The following is a 16,077-nucleotide window of genomic DNA, read 5'->3' as shown; positions in this document are numbered from 1 at the left end:
ATTTACTGGGTAGCCCTGGATGGGTTGGGTCATTGGTTGGGTATCATTCCGTGAACCATAAAGGTCCTGGCTTGATTCCTGGTTTCATACCCGGTCAAGACATATACCTGTGTTGCAGGTTTGGTCCCTTGGGCTGCGTATGGAAGGTAACCAATCAACAATGTTTCTCTCTCATATCGATTTTTTTTCACCCTTTCTTTTTCCCTCCCTTCCCCTCTCTCTAAAATCAAAAATAAAATAAAATATTAAAAATAAGACATCGGGGAGAGCAATGGGGGGAAGATGGGACAACTGTAATAGAACGACAATAAAAAAATGGAAAAAATATTTATTGGGTAAATATTTTCTGTGGAAAAAAAAATTTTTTTTTTGTGGGAACAAGTAATAATCAGTTCCTTTTCTGTTCCAAACTAAATAGTCTTCAGTAGACTGATATACAAATTTAGATCCTTCTTCACAATTCTCACTTCCCAGGCATTTGTGGCAAAGGTCCAAGAGTTTCTTCTCTGAGTGGGTGACAGTGCTGTCCACACAACCCTTCCTCTTCACCTCCCCCGATACGTGATGATGTGGCCGTATATTAGTGACCATGAAAACCTGCATGCTGTTTTGTTAAATTATGTTTTTAATTGAGTCACTTCCTCTGAACAAATCAAGCCACCAGTTATTAGAGCTGCTATCTGCATCAGTAGTTAATAAAGCTGTGCTGAGTTGCTTAGAAGAGTACGAGAATGTGTTAGTAATCCTGACAGAAGTACCTTTCTTTCAGAAGTTGAGGTCTACATACACTCAGTGTGACTTCTCTCGGAGCTAGGGTGAGTATGCGTTTGTCTTTTCAGTCAACGGGGCATTTACCCATGACTTATTAATACTATTGACTCTTGCTTTGAGAAATTAATTTAGTTTGCCAATACAGATGCCTTTCTTTTGATTTCCTTTTTCCTTTTTCCTGCTAAAAAGTGGGAAGTGGCCTCTTAACTTCATAGAAGAGATTTTGGCAAGTATATCAGATATTCCTCTTTTATTATAAATACTGTTGCTTTTAGTTACAGCGTTTTCATATCTCACACAAAAAATGTGGTGCATACTCTCATTGTCTTGGTCTCCCTTATGAGTTTGTAATCTCATAGGATTCATAAGATTAAATATAATTTATACCTGTGTTTTCCTTATAACCTAGCTTATTATGTTGCATATAGTAGGTCGTCTCTAAATATTTACTGATAATAATTATGATTTCAAAGCCCTGCCAGCTATAGCTTCAATTGATCTATACCACGTTTTCTTCTTTTACTAACAAACAGAACTATTTACTTCAAATTGCTCTCTTGATTTCTCACCTGAAACTTTGGCTTATTCCATTTCTTCCATTGGAAATGCTATCCATTCCAAATGTACTTTTCAAAATTCAAACCACCATGAAAGGTTGTTTTACCGCCCTCTTTATGGAGAAAATTGACTTAAATTAAAAAAATAAATAAACTACTCCAAAACAAGAGTCTTCAGCTGTTAAAAATCCTTAAAATGTGTATTAGTTACTATCACAGGGAACACCCAGTGCTTGGTATCTCCCCTGAGATGTCCTTCTATATTTCTGTGTGCTGTGCCACTCCTGGCCTGCAACATGACTTCAATGACCAGAACTTGCTGCTATTCCTCAGAGACCTGCCATCCTGGGGGAGAAGATAATTAGCAAATAAAAGTAAAGATATCATGGATCCAGCTTTAATTTGTGCTAAGGAAAAAAAAATAAAGCCAAGTGACGGAACAAAGATGAGTGACGCTGGTGCTATTGTAGACAGTGGTCAGTTAGCACATTGGATCCAAGGGTATTTATTCTCCTGTTATTTTATTCATTTTTAAAACAAATATAGAAGTGATATCTATGTGTCAAACAGTGCTCTAAATCTTTTAGATGAACCTAACCACAAAAAGAGAGTCTTCCATCCCTTAAAGGACTTCTTACTGAAGGAAGATGTGTAGAAGTGTTTATATACACTCACATGCTATTACATATACACATACACAATCGCACTAACACATGTGCATACTAAAACTTGTAGTAGTTCAAAAGCTTTTGATAGAACTTTAACACTAGAGAATATTCTAACTGTCAGTCATTCTAACAGGATCTCAAAAGGTCCCTGGCTTGTGTTGCTGAGTCTTCTTCAGATGGGAATCCACTTCATGGCCGGTGTATGGCAGCCAGCTGAATATGGGGACCCTCAGGAACCTTCCCTGATTTCTCAGTGTCTGCCTTTCAGGACAGCATCGTTAGTCTCTGCTTGTTTTGTGTCTTTCAGTGTATATTTTCATTTATTTATTTATTTGTTTATTTATTTTTTGTGAAAGAATTAACTATGAATGTAACTGCTAGTACTAGTAATGGCACACAAGAAACCAAAGGGTCCTGAAAAAGAGATAGCTACTAAATAGAATGTGCTAGACGCTTCATGTCAATTTTTTTTTTCTGTTTTATATGCTACAGTGGATTGAGTCAATAATATGCCATTTGTACATTCAGGGGTTGTGAATGGGCGGAGTCTAAGGAATGGGCATGGTACGGTGAGCTTCCCAGATAAAGAGGATAGACACTATTGCATCCACAAAGGCTTTATTGAAGGTGAAATCCTTGCACTAGACCTTGGAAGGCGATGGGGGTTTGCCAGATAGAGGGGTTTGGGAAAGGACTTTCAGCCACATGGGATAACATGGGATCTGTTGATGGAAACAATGTTTCTGGGTTTAGAGCATTGTAAGTACTTCTTTCCTGCTAAAGATACATAGATTGGGTCAAGGAGGCGAGAGAACCCAGTGAAATGGATTTCCGTGAGGAAGAAAGGTTTGGGGGTATTTTAGACAGCTTAGGCTTAGAGGAGAATAGACTAGAAGGAGGCAGGCCGGGCAGCAGGAAGGTGAGTTAAAGATAGCACGATCCCCTGTGACAGCGAGAAGTGGGTTGCCATGTTTGCTCAGTGGAAATTCAGTGTTTGGCTTTTCGTTAGAGGAAGAGTTCATCCAAAAGGTCCACGTGTTTTAATTCAGGTAAAGACAAAGGAGTGCGCGGACTGCGATATCAGTTGGGAAAGCGTCCTGAGAGAGGACGCTGGGGTCTGCCAGGCACTGGGTCTGTGTTGCATACATTTCGCAATCTCACTTCTCAGACCACTTATATTAATGTCTACAGCCAAGGAACATAAGTTTCAGAGAAACTAAAACGCACTGCTTCATCATTAGCCAGAGTTGGGATTCTGTCTTTGGTTTGACTTACTGAAAAACCCTCACTTGCTTCTCTTTATATCAGGTTGCAGCAGGCAGATATAAAAAGGATTAAAAGGAAACTAGACAACTCTAAACCTCTTTAAGTCTTTCTCTAGTTACTTTTGATTATAACAAATGACAATAAAGGAATAATACAACCAACTCAACTCCCTTTGAACTCCTTTGGCTCTAAAAAATAATTGAATAAACAGACCATATCACAGTCCTATTGTAAAGGGAAACCAAATCCATGTCCGTTAAATACTTACTGCACTTGATTTATTTTTTCCTTTCTCATTCCTGAATGCCTTTGTGTATTTAGAGTTGGATTTGAAATAGAAAACAATTTTCAAGCAACCTACACATCCTTGTAAATATTAATCGGGGGCAGAGGGGAAAAGGCTACATGATTTTAGTCCAGATGAATTTCCTATTATATTACCAAGTCAGAAAACATGAATAAAAGAACACTCTGGGATATCACGTTTAAATGAGAGAAACGATTACATTATTTTTCTTGGGAAAGGTAAACATTTCTTAAAATGATGATTTGTTTCGTTATTTTTTTAATATGAACTTAGATATTTACCCAGATGATAAGCTGGTAAGAGTTCAGGTTTGACTGGGTTGTTTACCAGTGAGCCGATAGGAGTGAGAACTTGTTGGCAAACCTTCAGTGGATCCAGGGATTGTGGTAGGGTGCAGAGAATGGGCCACTGGAGAAGTGGAGGGCTCTTTATTGAATTCCTGAAGAATGGTCAAAGCTTAGAGGCAGAAGGAAGACCATGTATGTCATCTCAGAAGAGAATAATGAAGAATGACAAGTGATTAACTGGGGACCCCTGATGCAAACTGTTTATCAATAAGAGATACCGTATTTCCCTTGCCCTTCCCCAGTCACATGGAAGAAGCCATCTGAAACCATGCTACCCAAATCGTCTTCTTCTAATCCTCTTCATCACATCATCTTCTGCATTGCTATCACAAAATTGACTGCAATAAGAGATCATCTTACTGATGAATTTATTTTCTTGTCCATCTGTTTACATGTTATTTTCTAACATGTCCATTACCATGAGCATTGTGGGATCGGTGATGCTGTCTGCCTTGTTCAGCTCCTTGTCTGCATTGCCTAGATCAATTTATGCTACAAAGGATGCCACTTGAACATATTCTGTGTAGTTTGTGAAGAAACGGGTCCACTCTTCATGATAAATCAAATATCAATTAATATTTACATAAATCAATATAAAGTACTATAGGCAAGGACCTGTTTTAAGTTAGGTACTATAAATATATTTAACTAAATGAATATCTTCCAGACTGATGGCAACGGAACAATTGTCCTTAAACTAAATTAAAATAATTAATGATAAGTGAGAGAAGATAGACATTCAATTCTATGACCAAAACTATAGGAACACGGTTAATAGTTAATGCTCTGTAACAGGATTTCTAGCTACTATGGTTTTCTTTGCTTCATAGGGACCTTCAGGGAAATTAAATCTTCGGCCTTAATCCCTGTCTTTAGTTGGTTCACAGTCAAGAAAGGGAAATGCAAAAATAGTTGCCCTTTCTTTATACTCCGTGATATTTTGTAGTTTGTATCAGAGCATAGTGAATTGTACTTGGCTGTTTAGTTGTCCACGTGGACTCCATTGGAGTGCCAGCTTCATGAGAACAGGCGGAAACATCTACCTTAGCACTTGTTACTGCTGTGTCCTGGGAATATAGCGCAATGGCTGGCATAAGGCAGGGGCCCCAAAATGTTTAATGAACTAATATGCTAATTTGGGGGAGCAAAAGAGTGTCAGGATGTGTTTGGAATCATCCTGACTCGTGACATAAACACAGATGATTTAGGTAAGCATATACTTTGCGAAGGGTTCTACCGGACATTTTCAGTTCCCAGCTGGCAGCATATATAGTTATCTTAGTATTATCAGCTAGGTTACCTGTGCTGTGCTTTACGTCCCTGTGACTATTCTGTAACTACTAGTTTGTTCTTATCGCCCAGTCCCCCAAACCGCCTCCCATCTGGCAACCATCAGTTTATTCTCTGTATCTATGAGACTGTTTTTGTTTGTAAAGTATATGATTGTCTAACCACTATGCTGCACCCTTGAAACTCATACAAAATATATTTAATGTAAACTTTAATTGAAAATGTAAAAAAAACCCAGGTTTTATCATTTAAAAAAGAAACAAAAACAGATGGGGCATCTAGTGATAGCAAAACTAAAGCCCAAGGACAAAGTTTAAAAGCAAAACTCAGGACAGATTCTTTCCTACAAACCTCAAAATAAAAGAGGGCGGGAGCAAAGCACTATGACCAGACCCGCATGCTATTGGTGTCTGAACAAAAGAAGGCAGAGGAAGCAACAGGGCGTCTGACAGGTCTGACGGGGAGGGGGACCCCCAAACGGGCCGTACACAGTCACTGTAAGTGACGGTGAGCCGATCTGGAAATAGCAGCCGACCCCACCATGACTCATTCAGGACGGGAACCAATAATGAGGATAACTGGCTGGTAATGAAAGCAAAATGGATTAGGAGAGCAAATATAGAAACAAAAGAAAGAGAAGGCACAGCTCAAAGCAGGGACAGGAAAACAGAGCCAGGAAGCCTCAGAAAGATAGCTGTCCTGCGTCACCATTGTATGGAAAGAACAGAAGAAGGGTTTTTTTGTGAAGCTGGAACAGCTGGAAACATGAGCTAGAGAAATGGATTGAGGTCAAATATTTTATAAAGCAACTATTAAAAAGAGAAAATAAAAAGTAGAATAATATACCTAAAGGCATGGAAAGAAATAGAAAAACCAAAACCAATACTTGTAACTTACTATTTCAAAGTGAATTTAAAAACAAGGAAATGATACAATGTAAAAGAATCTTATAAATCATAATTAGAAAAGTGCCAGAATGGGGTGGCAGCACTCCTGTGGAAATTATAAATAGGAGAATATATTAGGAGTGAGACTAAATTAGAAGGAACACAAGATTGAACAAACACAAGTCATACCTTATTGATATCTTAATAAAAGCAAGCAATATTTAATTTTTAAAAATATTTAACAGAAATAAAAAGGATTTTAAATAAAATTACAAATATTGAAAACAGGGAAAGGAGAATCAACCGACAAATAATATAAGATCCTGAAGAAGAAGGCCAAGGGAAGGTAATGGAACTAATACTAAAAGCTATCATTCATAAAGAATAAGACATGATCTAAAGCTACATATTATATTAAAAGGGCCCTTTGTTATATGAGAATATCAACCCCAAATAAACAATACCAAGTCAGATGTTAGGAAAATTATCGAACCTTAAAAAAAATCCTTCGGGTGTCTCAGCAAAAATAATAGGTAATAGGGAAAAAAATATTAATAGACTTCTCAATAGTAACACTTTATAGTGAAAGCAAAGGGAGGAACTTAGCTATTTTTGGACACTTAAAGAAGCTTTAAGAGTTAGGTAATCTGTTAACAGTTGAGAACTCAAGTAACATGTTTCCAAAAACTTTTCTAAAAATTCTACTAGAGAATCCTTTCAGACTAACAAAATGCCTAGTGGGATATCAACCATAAGGACCCGTGGTCAAGATAGAACATACAGCTGCTTTTATAGTGGAAATTAATGAGAATTAAAAAGGAGATGGCAGAGTGTACAATGACTAAAATGTCTGATGACGTAGATATGGGGCAGTCATAGAAGTGAGAGCTAAAGGAGATAGCGTAATAAAGGTAATCCTGACTGCTTTTGGGGTTCATAGTTGGTGGTTTTCATAGTCATCTTGTTATTCTGAGACGACTGTTTATATACTGTGGGATAAATCAAGTGATGGATTTTCTGCTGTTAAATTTTATCATTCCCTCTGCCCTTTCAGAAAAGGAAAAGGCCTGGCACTGAAGACCAGCTCAGTAATGTTGAGTGTCTCTGATGCTCAGATTTGGGATTTGCAATAGTATTTACCAGGAAAAAAAACAAAGCTTTTTGAAAGAATGGTTGATTTCAGGTGTGGGATAGGAAATGTACAGAAAGCTCAGAAACACCTTGACAAACCGGATAGCCAGGGTCCTGTGCAAGGAATTCAGGAGCCAACTCACTGGAACTTGTACTGGTCACAGATGGGATAATTAAAGCTTCAAAAATGATTTTAAAAAATGTGATTGCTCACAATCCATCAAACATGAATGCATTCATGAATTTGTAGTAATATGCCAAAGAGTGGCCAAATTCTAATGATAATAGTGAACAAATTCATGATCTTGAAAATGAGATATATAAAGGAATTAAAAACTGATCCTCAATTGTTTTTATGAACTGGAAACAGGATAACGAAGAAATAGGTGAGGGGAAATATCTCTTTATGAAATTATGTCAAGTAATAAATGAAAAGAAAAGAACAGAATTAAAATGTCTTACTCAGCTCAGGCTGCTATAATAAAAGTACCGTAGACTGGGTGGCTTGTATACAACAAAAATTTATTTCTCTAGAAGTGCCAGGACCCTTGGGATCTAGTGAGAACCCTGCTCTGGGTTGCAGACTGCCAACTTCTCATTGTGTCCTCGAGTGGCAGAGAACCAAGAGAGAAGGCGAGCTCTCTGGGGACTTGTATAAGGACAGTGATCCATTCATGAGACTCCACCCTCATGATTTCATCTGATCCTAATTATCTCCCGAAGGCTCCTCCTCCTGACACCATAATACCATCACATGGAGAGGGGGAGGGTTTCAACATAAAACTGGGGGTGGGGCTTACAAACATTTATTTCATAATATCCCATCAATAATCATTGAATATGTCGGTCAGCATCCCAGAAGAACAAAAACCAAATATTACGTAGCTCCTGGTGAAACAACCTCTTAATGCCGCTTAAGTCTTGTCAAAGGGACAGCATCTGTGTCTGAATAAACCTCTGCCCTCACTGCCAATGTGCAGCTGAACAGAGGAACTGAATTCACCATCAATGTGCAATCGTCAAAAATCCAGAGCATGGGATACTACTGATTAAATGCCCTGGTTTTTGTAAAAACTCAAAGGCCAGAAAGAGAAAGGAATGGAGGATACATGTGTATAATAAAAGTAATTTCAAAGACATCAGTTTTTAAATTAGAGATGTCCAGGGAAGCATACTTGAATAAAACCCTTAAGAAATGCAAAGAAGTAATTATTATATAAGTTGCCTATAGAGGGACAGGATTGTGACTGGGACGGGAAACATAAAGCCTTCAGATTTGACTGGAAACCTAATTTATCTCATTCACTAAGCTATTTAACTGTCTTTGTGGTTTCCCGTGTCCTGTGTTTTATTTTACGATCAAAAGATTTGAGAATTACTATTTCGCAGGAATTTAGGCAAGTAGATCACAAGATACTTAGAAAGGTTTGCAGATCACTCATTCACTGACCACTTGTGTGTATGGCTCTGCCTGAGATTCTGGTTGTCGCTTCCAGCTCGACTTCTTCAGTAAATTTCACATCCCACGGCAGAGGCGAAGGACTCAGACATCGTTTTGGCAGGAACGTTAATTCCTCTGCTTGGTGCCATGTTTGGGTGATTTTTTTTTTTTTTTCACTAGCTAAATTTTACTGAGTTGCCACTATGGGCTGAGGCCCCATCCTGGGTATTGGAAATAGAAAGAAGGAGGTGAAATGGTTTTTCTACACGAGGGCATAAAAGAGACTTGCAAAGTTAGATTTTTCTTTGTCATTTCGTACAAGTTAGATTGCATTGACATGTTTGCTAATTCTCAACATGGGAACCTCTTGACTTTAGTGAACTCCAAAGAAATACTGGGGTTGAAAGACCTTCCAGTTTATTATAGCCTTGCAGGAAGTCAAAGGCCTTTGTGCCCTGAAAAGGCTGGATAGTGTTTAGCCGACATTAAAATCATCTCTCTCTCTCCCTCTCTCTCTCTCTCTCTCTCTTGCTCTCGCTCTCTTTTTTTCTTTCTTGTTTTTGTCTTATATTTTTGTCTTTTGCTTTCGGACCATATGAGAAAGCTCCAAGTGCCAGGCTTGTTGTGTCTTACCTAAAAAAATACTTCTTTATAGTAAGGAATAAGAGTGTGAGGGCGACTTAAATGTATTCAGCAACTAATATATTTCTTCATGTTCTGATTATGTCTATTTTCATGGCACATTTGTCAAGTCGTTGCTATAATCACTCCCACTTTGCAGATGTCAAAACAGAGGTTCAGATGATGGTGATTTGCCCAACAGCATCCCCAAAATTAGATGGTGGAGCTGAAGTTTGAGCCAAAGCTTCTGCCTCGAAATCCCACGTGAGTCCTTCCAAACCAATCGCTATGGGATAGATTCTCGCATCCTTTTTTCTGGTCACACCAGGTGTGCTTAAAACTCCTGGATACTCGTCAAATGCTCAAGGAAAGGGGAGCTCTCTTTTCCTTCTAATTAGCGATTTCTTTAGAGAACAGATCAGGATCTTATAAATTAACACTTCTTCTCCGAATTGATTTCTTTAACTTTATTTCCTTTTATGTTTGAGCTTCAGACTGATGAGTAATTGACAATAATAATTTCCAGACACCAGCCTTCATCAGCGAGAGTCTTCAGTTAAACCATTCAACCCATGAAATGAGATCTGCCAGGGCAAATACCACAAAAGCTGGCAGTAGGAGGCACTGGAAATTAGTAAATGATTCAAAGGAACTGAGCCAGTTTAGCAAACATTTTTCTTCCACTGTTTTATTTCCCTCGGTATGAAAAGTAAGTCATGATCCTGACTACTTTCTTAAGATCGGTACTCTTGCCTCTGCTCTGCTGGGGAGCATGCAAGGTTACAATATAAAACCAGGCCTATAGATGCCGCATACAGGGAGAAACTTTACCTTTACTTGATATTGAGGACAAATAATCCACGATGCAAATCCCGCCAGCAAGGGGACACGTTATTCACACATGTCCTAACTGCCCAAGCAAGGCACTAGCATGTTATTTGGATATTGTCTGGGTACACTTGAATTTTTGGATAATTTTAATCATCCCTTTTCTAAACCCCCTTTACTCTCTTTTTGCAAATAACCTTTAGTCATTTTCTCGATGTAGAAAAACCTAAGCTATCAAAATATAGGCTTAAACAGAATGGTAACAAAACATGAGGGGGAGAAGAGGCTGAAAAGAAGAAAGAAATTCTCCAACTCAAACCTATCGCTGATCGCATTGTACACAGGTGTCTCACTGTACACGTGGACTTGTGTGCATTTTTCCTTAGAAGTTCTACAGCGGAAATTCACCATTTATCCATGTCTTCATTTCTGCATTGTTATAAACTAGTATCAAAAGCAGATAGAGTGCATTTCTGTTCTCCTAACTCTCAAAACCTCATCCCAATTTGTATCTCTCCTTCCGTCCTCTGGGCTCACACTACCGTTGTGATTACTTCTTTAATAGAGCACTCTGTGACTCAAAAACAACTGTTGGTTAGGAAATTTTGGCTTATGTGGGAATTTTTTTTTCCTTGAAATTACGTGACTTGAACTTGCGGGAAATATTTTTGGAAATAATTATAAAATAAAAGCTTGGCAATGTAAAACTAGAAAAGCCAAGGTTAAAATTAGCCAGTAATAGTACCTTTCTGTTAATAACTCTGTGTATGTGTGTGTGTGTGTGTGTGTGTGTGTATTTATGGAAGGAAGAGTTGTGCCACCTAGCTGCTGCTTCAGTGGGCTCCAAGGTGCACTTGACCTTTCTTCCTGCTCTGTGTGTCACCAGACTCTACATGGATCACCCCGCTGATTGGTCAGGAAGATCCCTCAAGAGCTGTGCTTTCTCGATGGGAATTTCTAAATTCTCACAAGAACTTATTCACAATCTAAATACTTCAGGTATTCATAGATCATTGTTGAATGTGAGGGCAAATTCTAACTTGGCAAAAAGAACATCAAAATTTTAAAGTTCTGAATTTAAAAGTTAATTTACCTGTTAAGAAAATTTAAGTGAAATGTTTCTGTCTCCAAAGTGGTTAGTCGCTGAGAGTAGGTTGTGGTACAGCTTTAAAGAAAGCAACAGAAGACCTTCTCGCTGGTTCACTTTATATCAAATAATTGTAAACGATATTTGAATATGTGATTTTAAAAAGGTATAATAATATAGATGCACCAGGAATTCAACAGTGAGAAGACTTGCCAGCCAGTAAGTCTAGACTGGCTTCTCGTATCATTCATGCCCAGCGAAAGGGGTAGCAAATGTGACGGAATCAATAGGAACTTTTCTCTGCGACCATCAGTGAGGAAGAGTTATAAACATTTAGCATTGGGAAGAAGAACAGAGCACCTGATATTAGATTTCAGAAAGTACTGGAGATGATAAGTAGCTAATTAGGACTTATTATTCATTGAAGGACTAAATTACCAAAGTATTAATTTTAGTTGATAAAAATGAAAGATGCTTCATCCATACAATGGAATCTAAAAAAGCTAACGAAGGATAGTATTTCCAGTGTCACAGAGAGGGAGACAGATGCACTGACAAGGATAATATTTTACAGGCATTTTTGAATGAGAAAAACATTTTGCAAAACAGAATGACCTCAATCATATATATATATATGAGGTTTTATTGTTCACACTCAAGAGAGTATAAAATCATCTAAATTAATCTATTACCACTTCTGGAAAGAAAACCTCAGAGCTAATGACCATAAGTCATTCTTGTCATTTTTATATAAAACACCAAGAACGTACCAGATGGAGGTAAGTAACTGCCTGGTGAGTTGCTGCAGCCATTGGCTTCATGTAGTCATTGGGAAGTGGGTTGTCTTGGGGTTTGGACAGAGACTTCTCAGTTTGCTTTGGTAAGGTGACTATACTGACACTCAGCGGTCGCAAGGGACTAAATTCTAAAGGAGTTTTTCTAATCTTATTCTGGGATTTTGATTTGTATCAAGTATGGAGAATTTCAAATTATGAGTGCGTGTGAATGCTTTATTATCCTACAATTTAGAGGATTTTTAGCACATGTGAGTTTGATATATTAAGGCACGCTGTCCCTCCTTTTGTTTTGTGCTTCACTCTTTGGTAAACAAATAAACAATGGGACAATGATGATATGATAGTTACCGTCATGGGAAATGATAAAACATATCAGAGGTATTGGTCGGTACTGATGCATCTGAAGATAACACATATATTAGCACAGATAATCCATTCATGGTGTCCATTCGGATTGTCCATCGGACTGCAACACCACCGTCATTTCTAGGAACTGTCAAGAGTTGTGAAGGGGACTGCAGTTACTGACATTACCCTCTCAGCAAGATTTAATCCGGGAGTCTGCTCAGCCACCTGTCATCAAAATCCCTTTGCTTCTGTCATTCTTTCTTTCTTTCTTTTCTTTTTTTGTTGTTCCATTACAGTTGTCCCATTTTTCCCCCATTGCGCTCCCTTGCCCCTCCCACGTCCGCCCTCTCCCACAGTCAATCCCCATTTAGTTCTCCATGTCCCTGGGTCATTTATACTTGTTCCTTGACTAGACCTTCCCCTCCGTCTCCCCTTTTCCCCTCCTGGCTCCGCTATGGTCTCTGTCAGGCTGTTTCTTGTTTAGATGCCTCTGGTTCTATTTTGCTCATTTGTTTGTTTTATTCATTAGTTTCTTGCATTAGGTGAGATCATCTGGTATTTGCCTTTCGCTGCCTGATTTCTGTGGTCAATTAATACTTGACAAAGGGGAAAGGAGCATAAAATGGAGTGAAAATAGCCTCTTCAACAGATGGTGTTGGGAGGACAGGACAGGGACATGCAAAAAGAAAAAAGAAACCAGTGCTCTGTCATTCTTGAGTCATACTTAGCACATAATTGTGTGTGAAGTCTTACCTGGACAACCACTGGATTTTGTCAGTGACTCGTGACTGATGGCAAAACAGCAGTTATTTCAGTGGCTGTGGGAGAGGACAGATAGAATTGCCCATGAGATAACTGATATAAATGCTCCACAAATCTAACATTCCAGCAACAGAAGATGGAGCCCTTCGTCATGGAGTGCGCGAGCCTTCCTCTCTGACTCAGATTGACACCGCCTTCTTCTGTCTCTCTGTTTATTCCTAGAATGCAGTCCCAGCAGTACCTGCAGCAGCGTCGAAAATTTGCAGCTGCCTTCCTGGCGTTCATGTTCATTTTGGCAGCTGTGGACACTGCGGAAGCCGGGAAGAAGGAGAAACCAGGTGAGCAGTAGGATTATGGAGGCAAGATGCTTCATGGACTCACGTCCTTCTGCCCTAACTACCTGATGGTTGTCCGTCCTCTCTCTTCCTCCCTCCCTCCCATCTCTCTCCTCATCCTTTTTCCCTCTCTCCCTCCCTTCCTTCCTTTTGTGGATCCTCTCATTTCCGCACCTACCCTAATGATACTCATTAACACGATGATCATATTAGCAACTACTACGAACAGACCATAGACCAGGAATCCGATATTTTATTTACGTTGCCTCTCTCTTCAAAAACGAGTCCTTCAAGGAATTTTTGTTCTCTCTCATATTAATAAAAAAAGGGAGCAGAAGCTTAGAGAGGATAAAGCACCCTTTTCATGTTGCTCCCAATGTCATAAGTAGCCTGTGGAGCTCGGAGTCCGTTTACAACACATTTATATCACGCTGTTCTATCTATAACAGAGAAAGGAACACCGACTTGCATTGAGGAAGCTAACATGACAACTGTTCCCTCTAACGGAATGGTTTCTCATTTTTCAGGTTTAACGGGTTTTGACCATCTTCTCGTTTATACAAAACGTTTGCTTCTAAGAGATGTCAGTATAATCACTTAGAAAGTAAGAGTTAAATGAGTAATAGTTCTAGCTCCTTCCTCAATTTTTTTTCTCCCTTCTCCTGGTCATTCATTGATTTAATCATTCCACTAACATCCATCACCTTCCTTTTATTTACTAGACACTGAAGATGGGGCTAAAAAAAGCACAGACCCTGCAATTAAGGTGCTCAGGAGTGAACTTGGTTATCCCTGGGACTGAAGGAGCTTTCTGGGTGTTGATTATTTGTCCTTCCTTGCAGAAAAAAAAGTGAAGAAGTCTGACTGTGGAGAATGGCAGTGGAGCGTGTGTGTGCCCACCAGCGGCGACTGCGGGCTGGGCACTCGAGAGGGCACCCGCACGGGCGCCGAGTGCAAACAGACTATGAAGACCCAGAGATGTAAGATCCCCTGCAACTGGAAAAAGCAGTTCGGAGGTGAGTCCCACCCCTGCAGTGCTATTGGTTAATCTTCCACTCTGGCAGAATTCTTGCATTCCTCCACTGGATATCTTTTTGAGGTCGACTGCCATTTGTTTTAAGTAGGTTTATTTGATCAGATACAAAATAACAAGACATTTTGCCTAACCTCAGGGTGTGACAGCTTCAGCACTACTCACATTTTGGACAAGATAGTTTTTGTTGGTGAGTGGGGCTGTTCTGTGTATTGTAAGATATTTGCTACCATCGTTGGCTCCTACCCCCTGGTTTACACTAGCACTGCCCACCTCTGCAAACTGTGACAACTAAAATGTCTCCAGATATTGCCTAATGTCCCCCAGGGGGTCCAAACAGTCCCTTACTGAGAAATACTGCCTTACTAACAGGGAGGAATAAATGCACTCTTAATCCGCCCTAATAGAGTTCATTGATCTAGCTTGCCTTTCTTTTCTTCTTCTAAGGTCCTTGTATCTTTCTTTCCCCTTTTCCAATTTATTCTCCCGTTTCCAGATCTCTTTCTTTTACTTCCAGGCCTTCTCTCACTTTGGATCCCTCTCCAGCCTCCAACACTGGTTCATAAATTAACTTGTCAAATCCAGAAGGGCTGGTTATAGCCAGTTTTCATAGATCTTTCTCCCATTGACCATGGCCAGTCTCAGTGGCCTCATCTACCTACTTGAGAAGGAATTTTTCAACACTTCTAACTTTAAACCCACTGTTGCTAACCCAAATTACCTGTTCTTTTATATTCTTGAATTTTTGTCTTTCTTAGCCGTGGTAAGACACGATGCCCCAAATATTCTCACTGTTCTACAGAAATGTCCTCTGGGTTATAGGCAAGTGAAGAGGGACGGTGAATCTGTTCACTATATTTTTGTCATTTTCTATAACCTGAGGAGTACTTTTGTGAATGGAAGTAAGTTCTATAAAAGCTGGATGAAATTTAGATACATTTGATCTTAAATTGTATATGGTTGCCATAAAGACCCACTTACAAAAAAAAAAATTTAAAAAGTGAATCTTAAAGGACTTGTATCTAGACTACATAAAGAACTCTCAAAAGTCGTCGGCAGCCGTCCGTCTCGAGAGACGATGGTGTAGCTTCTTAAGAGTCTATCTGCACCGCCGAGAATGGCTGTGCAGTCCGACTCGGGAGTGACACGGTATCTGTCTCCTCCCGTGTTGAATCGACATCTTGCGATGACGCTGGAGTGTCCTCTCCAGTGAAGCTGAAGCTACAGAGCCTGGGCAGGGTGATATGGAGGGTCTGCTGTTGCCCATGCAGCAGACCCCCCCTCTCTTCGCAGCTGAAGGGTCCAAGGGAAAGACGGAGTCAATACAGCTTGGCTTCAGGTGCACCGCAGGAGTTGCCGGTGTTGACTACAACGTCAAACCGCCTTAGGGACTCTGGCTCCGGATTTTCTGTCGGGGTTTACTCCCTTAGCCTTTCCCCTGAAGAGGTATGCCGCAAGGCAGCGGAGGTTTTTTGGAATCAGAGTTTTCCTTCTCTGATGTGCCCTGACTGGAAGATCGAACCAGCGACACTTAGCTCGCAGGCCGACGCTCAATCCACTGAGCCAAACCAGCCAGGGGCAAACTCTCAAAAGTAACAATC

The 16,077-nt window shown here is 39.7% G+C and overlaps 1 protein-coding gene across 1 annotated transcript in view; it reads left to right on the top strand.

Moving 5' to 3' along the window:
• PTN (pleiotrophin) overlaps positions 1–16,077 on the top strand; it is a 100,539-nt gene that overhangs the window by 61,791 nt on the left and 22,671 nt on the right. Inside the window, exons 2-3 of the mRNA XM_090286811.1 lie at positions 13,331–13,446; positions 14,286–14,459. Coding sequence (XP_090142937.1) covers positions 13,332–13,446; positions 14,286–14,459 — 289 coding nt within the window. The 5' untranslated portion in view covers position 13,331. The remainder of the gene's footprint in view (positions 1–13,330; positions 13,447–14,285; positions 14,460–16,077) is intronic.

The sequence above is a fragment of the Furipterus horrens genome, unplaced genomic scaffold, assembly GCF_987537825.1.
Source record: "Furipterus horrens unplaced genomic scaffold, mFurHor1.1.pri manual_scaffold_9, whole genome shotgun sequence".
NCBI classification, from domain to species: Eukaryota; Metazoa; Chordata; class Mammalia; order Chiroptera; family Furipteridae; genus Furipterus; species Furipterus horrens.
Note: the sequence above shows the minus strand (reverse complement) of the source record. Positions and strands in the feature narration are given on the sequence as shown.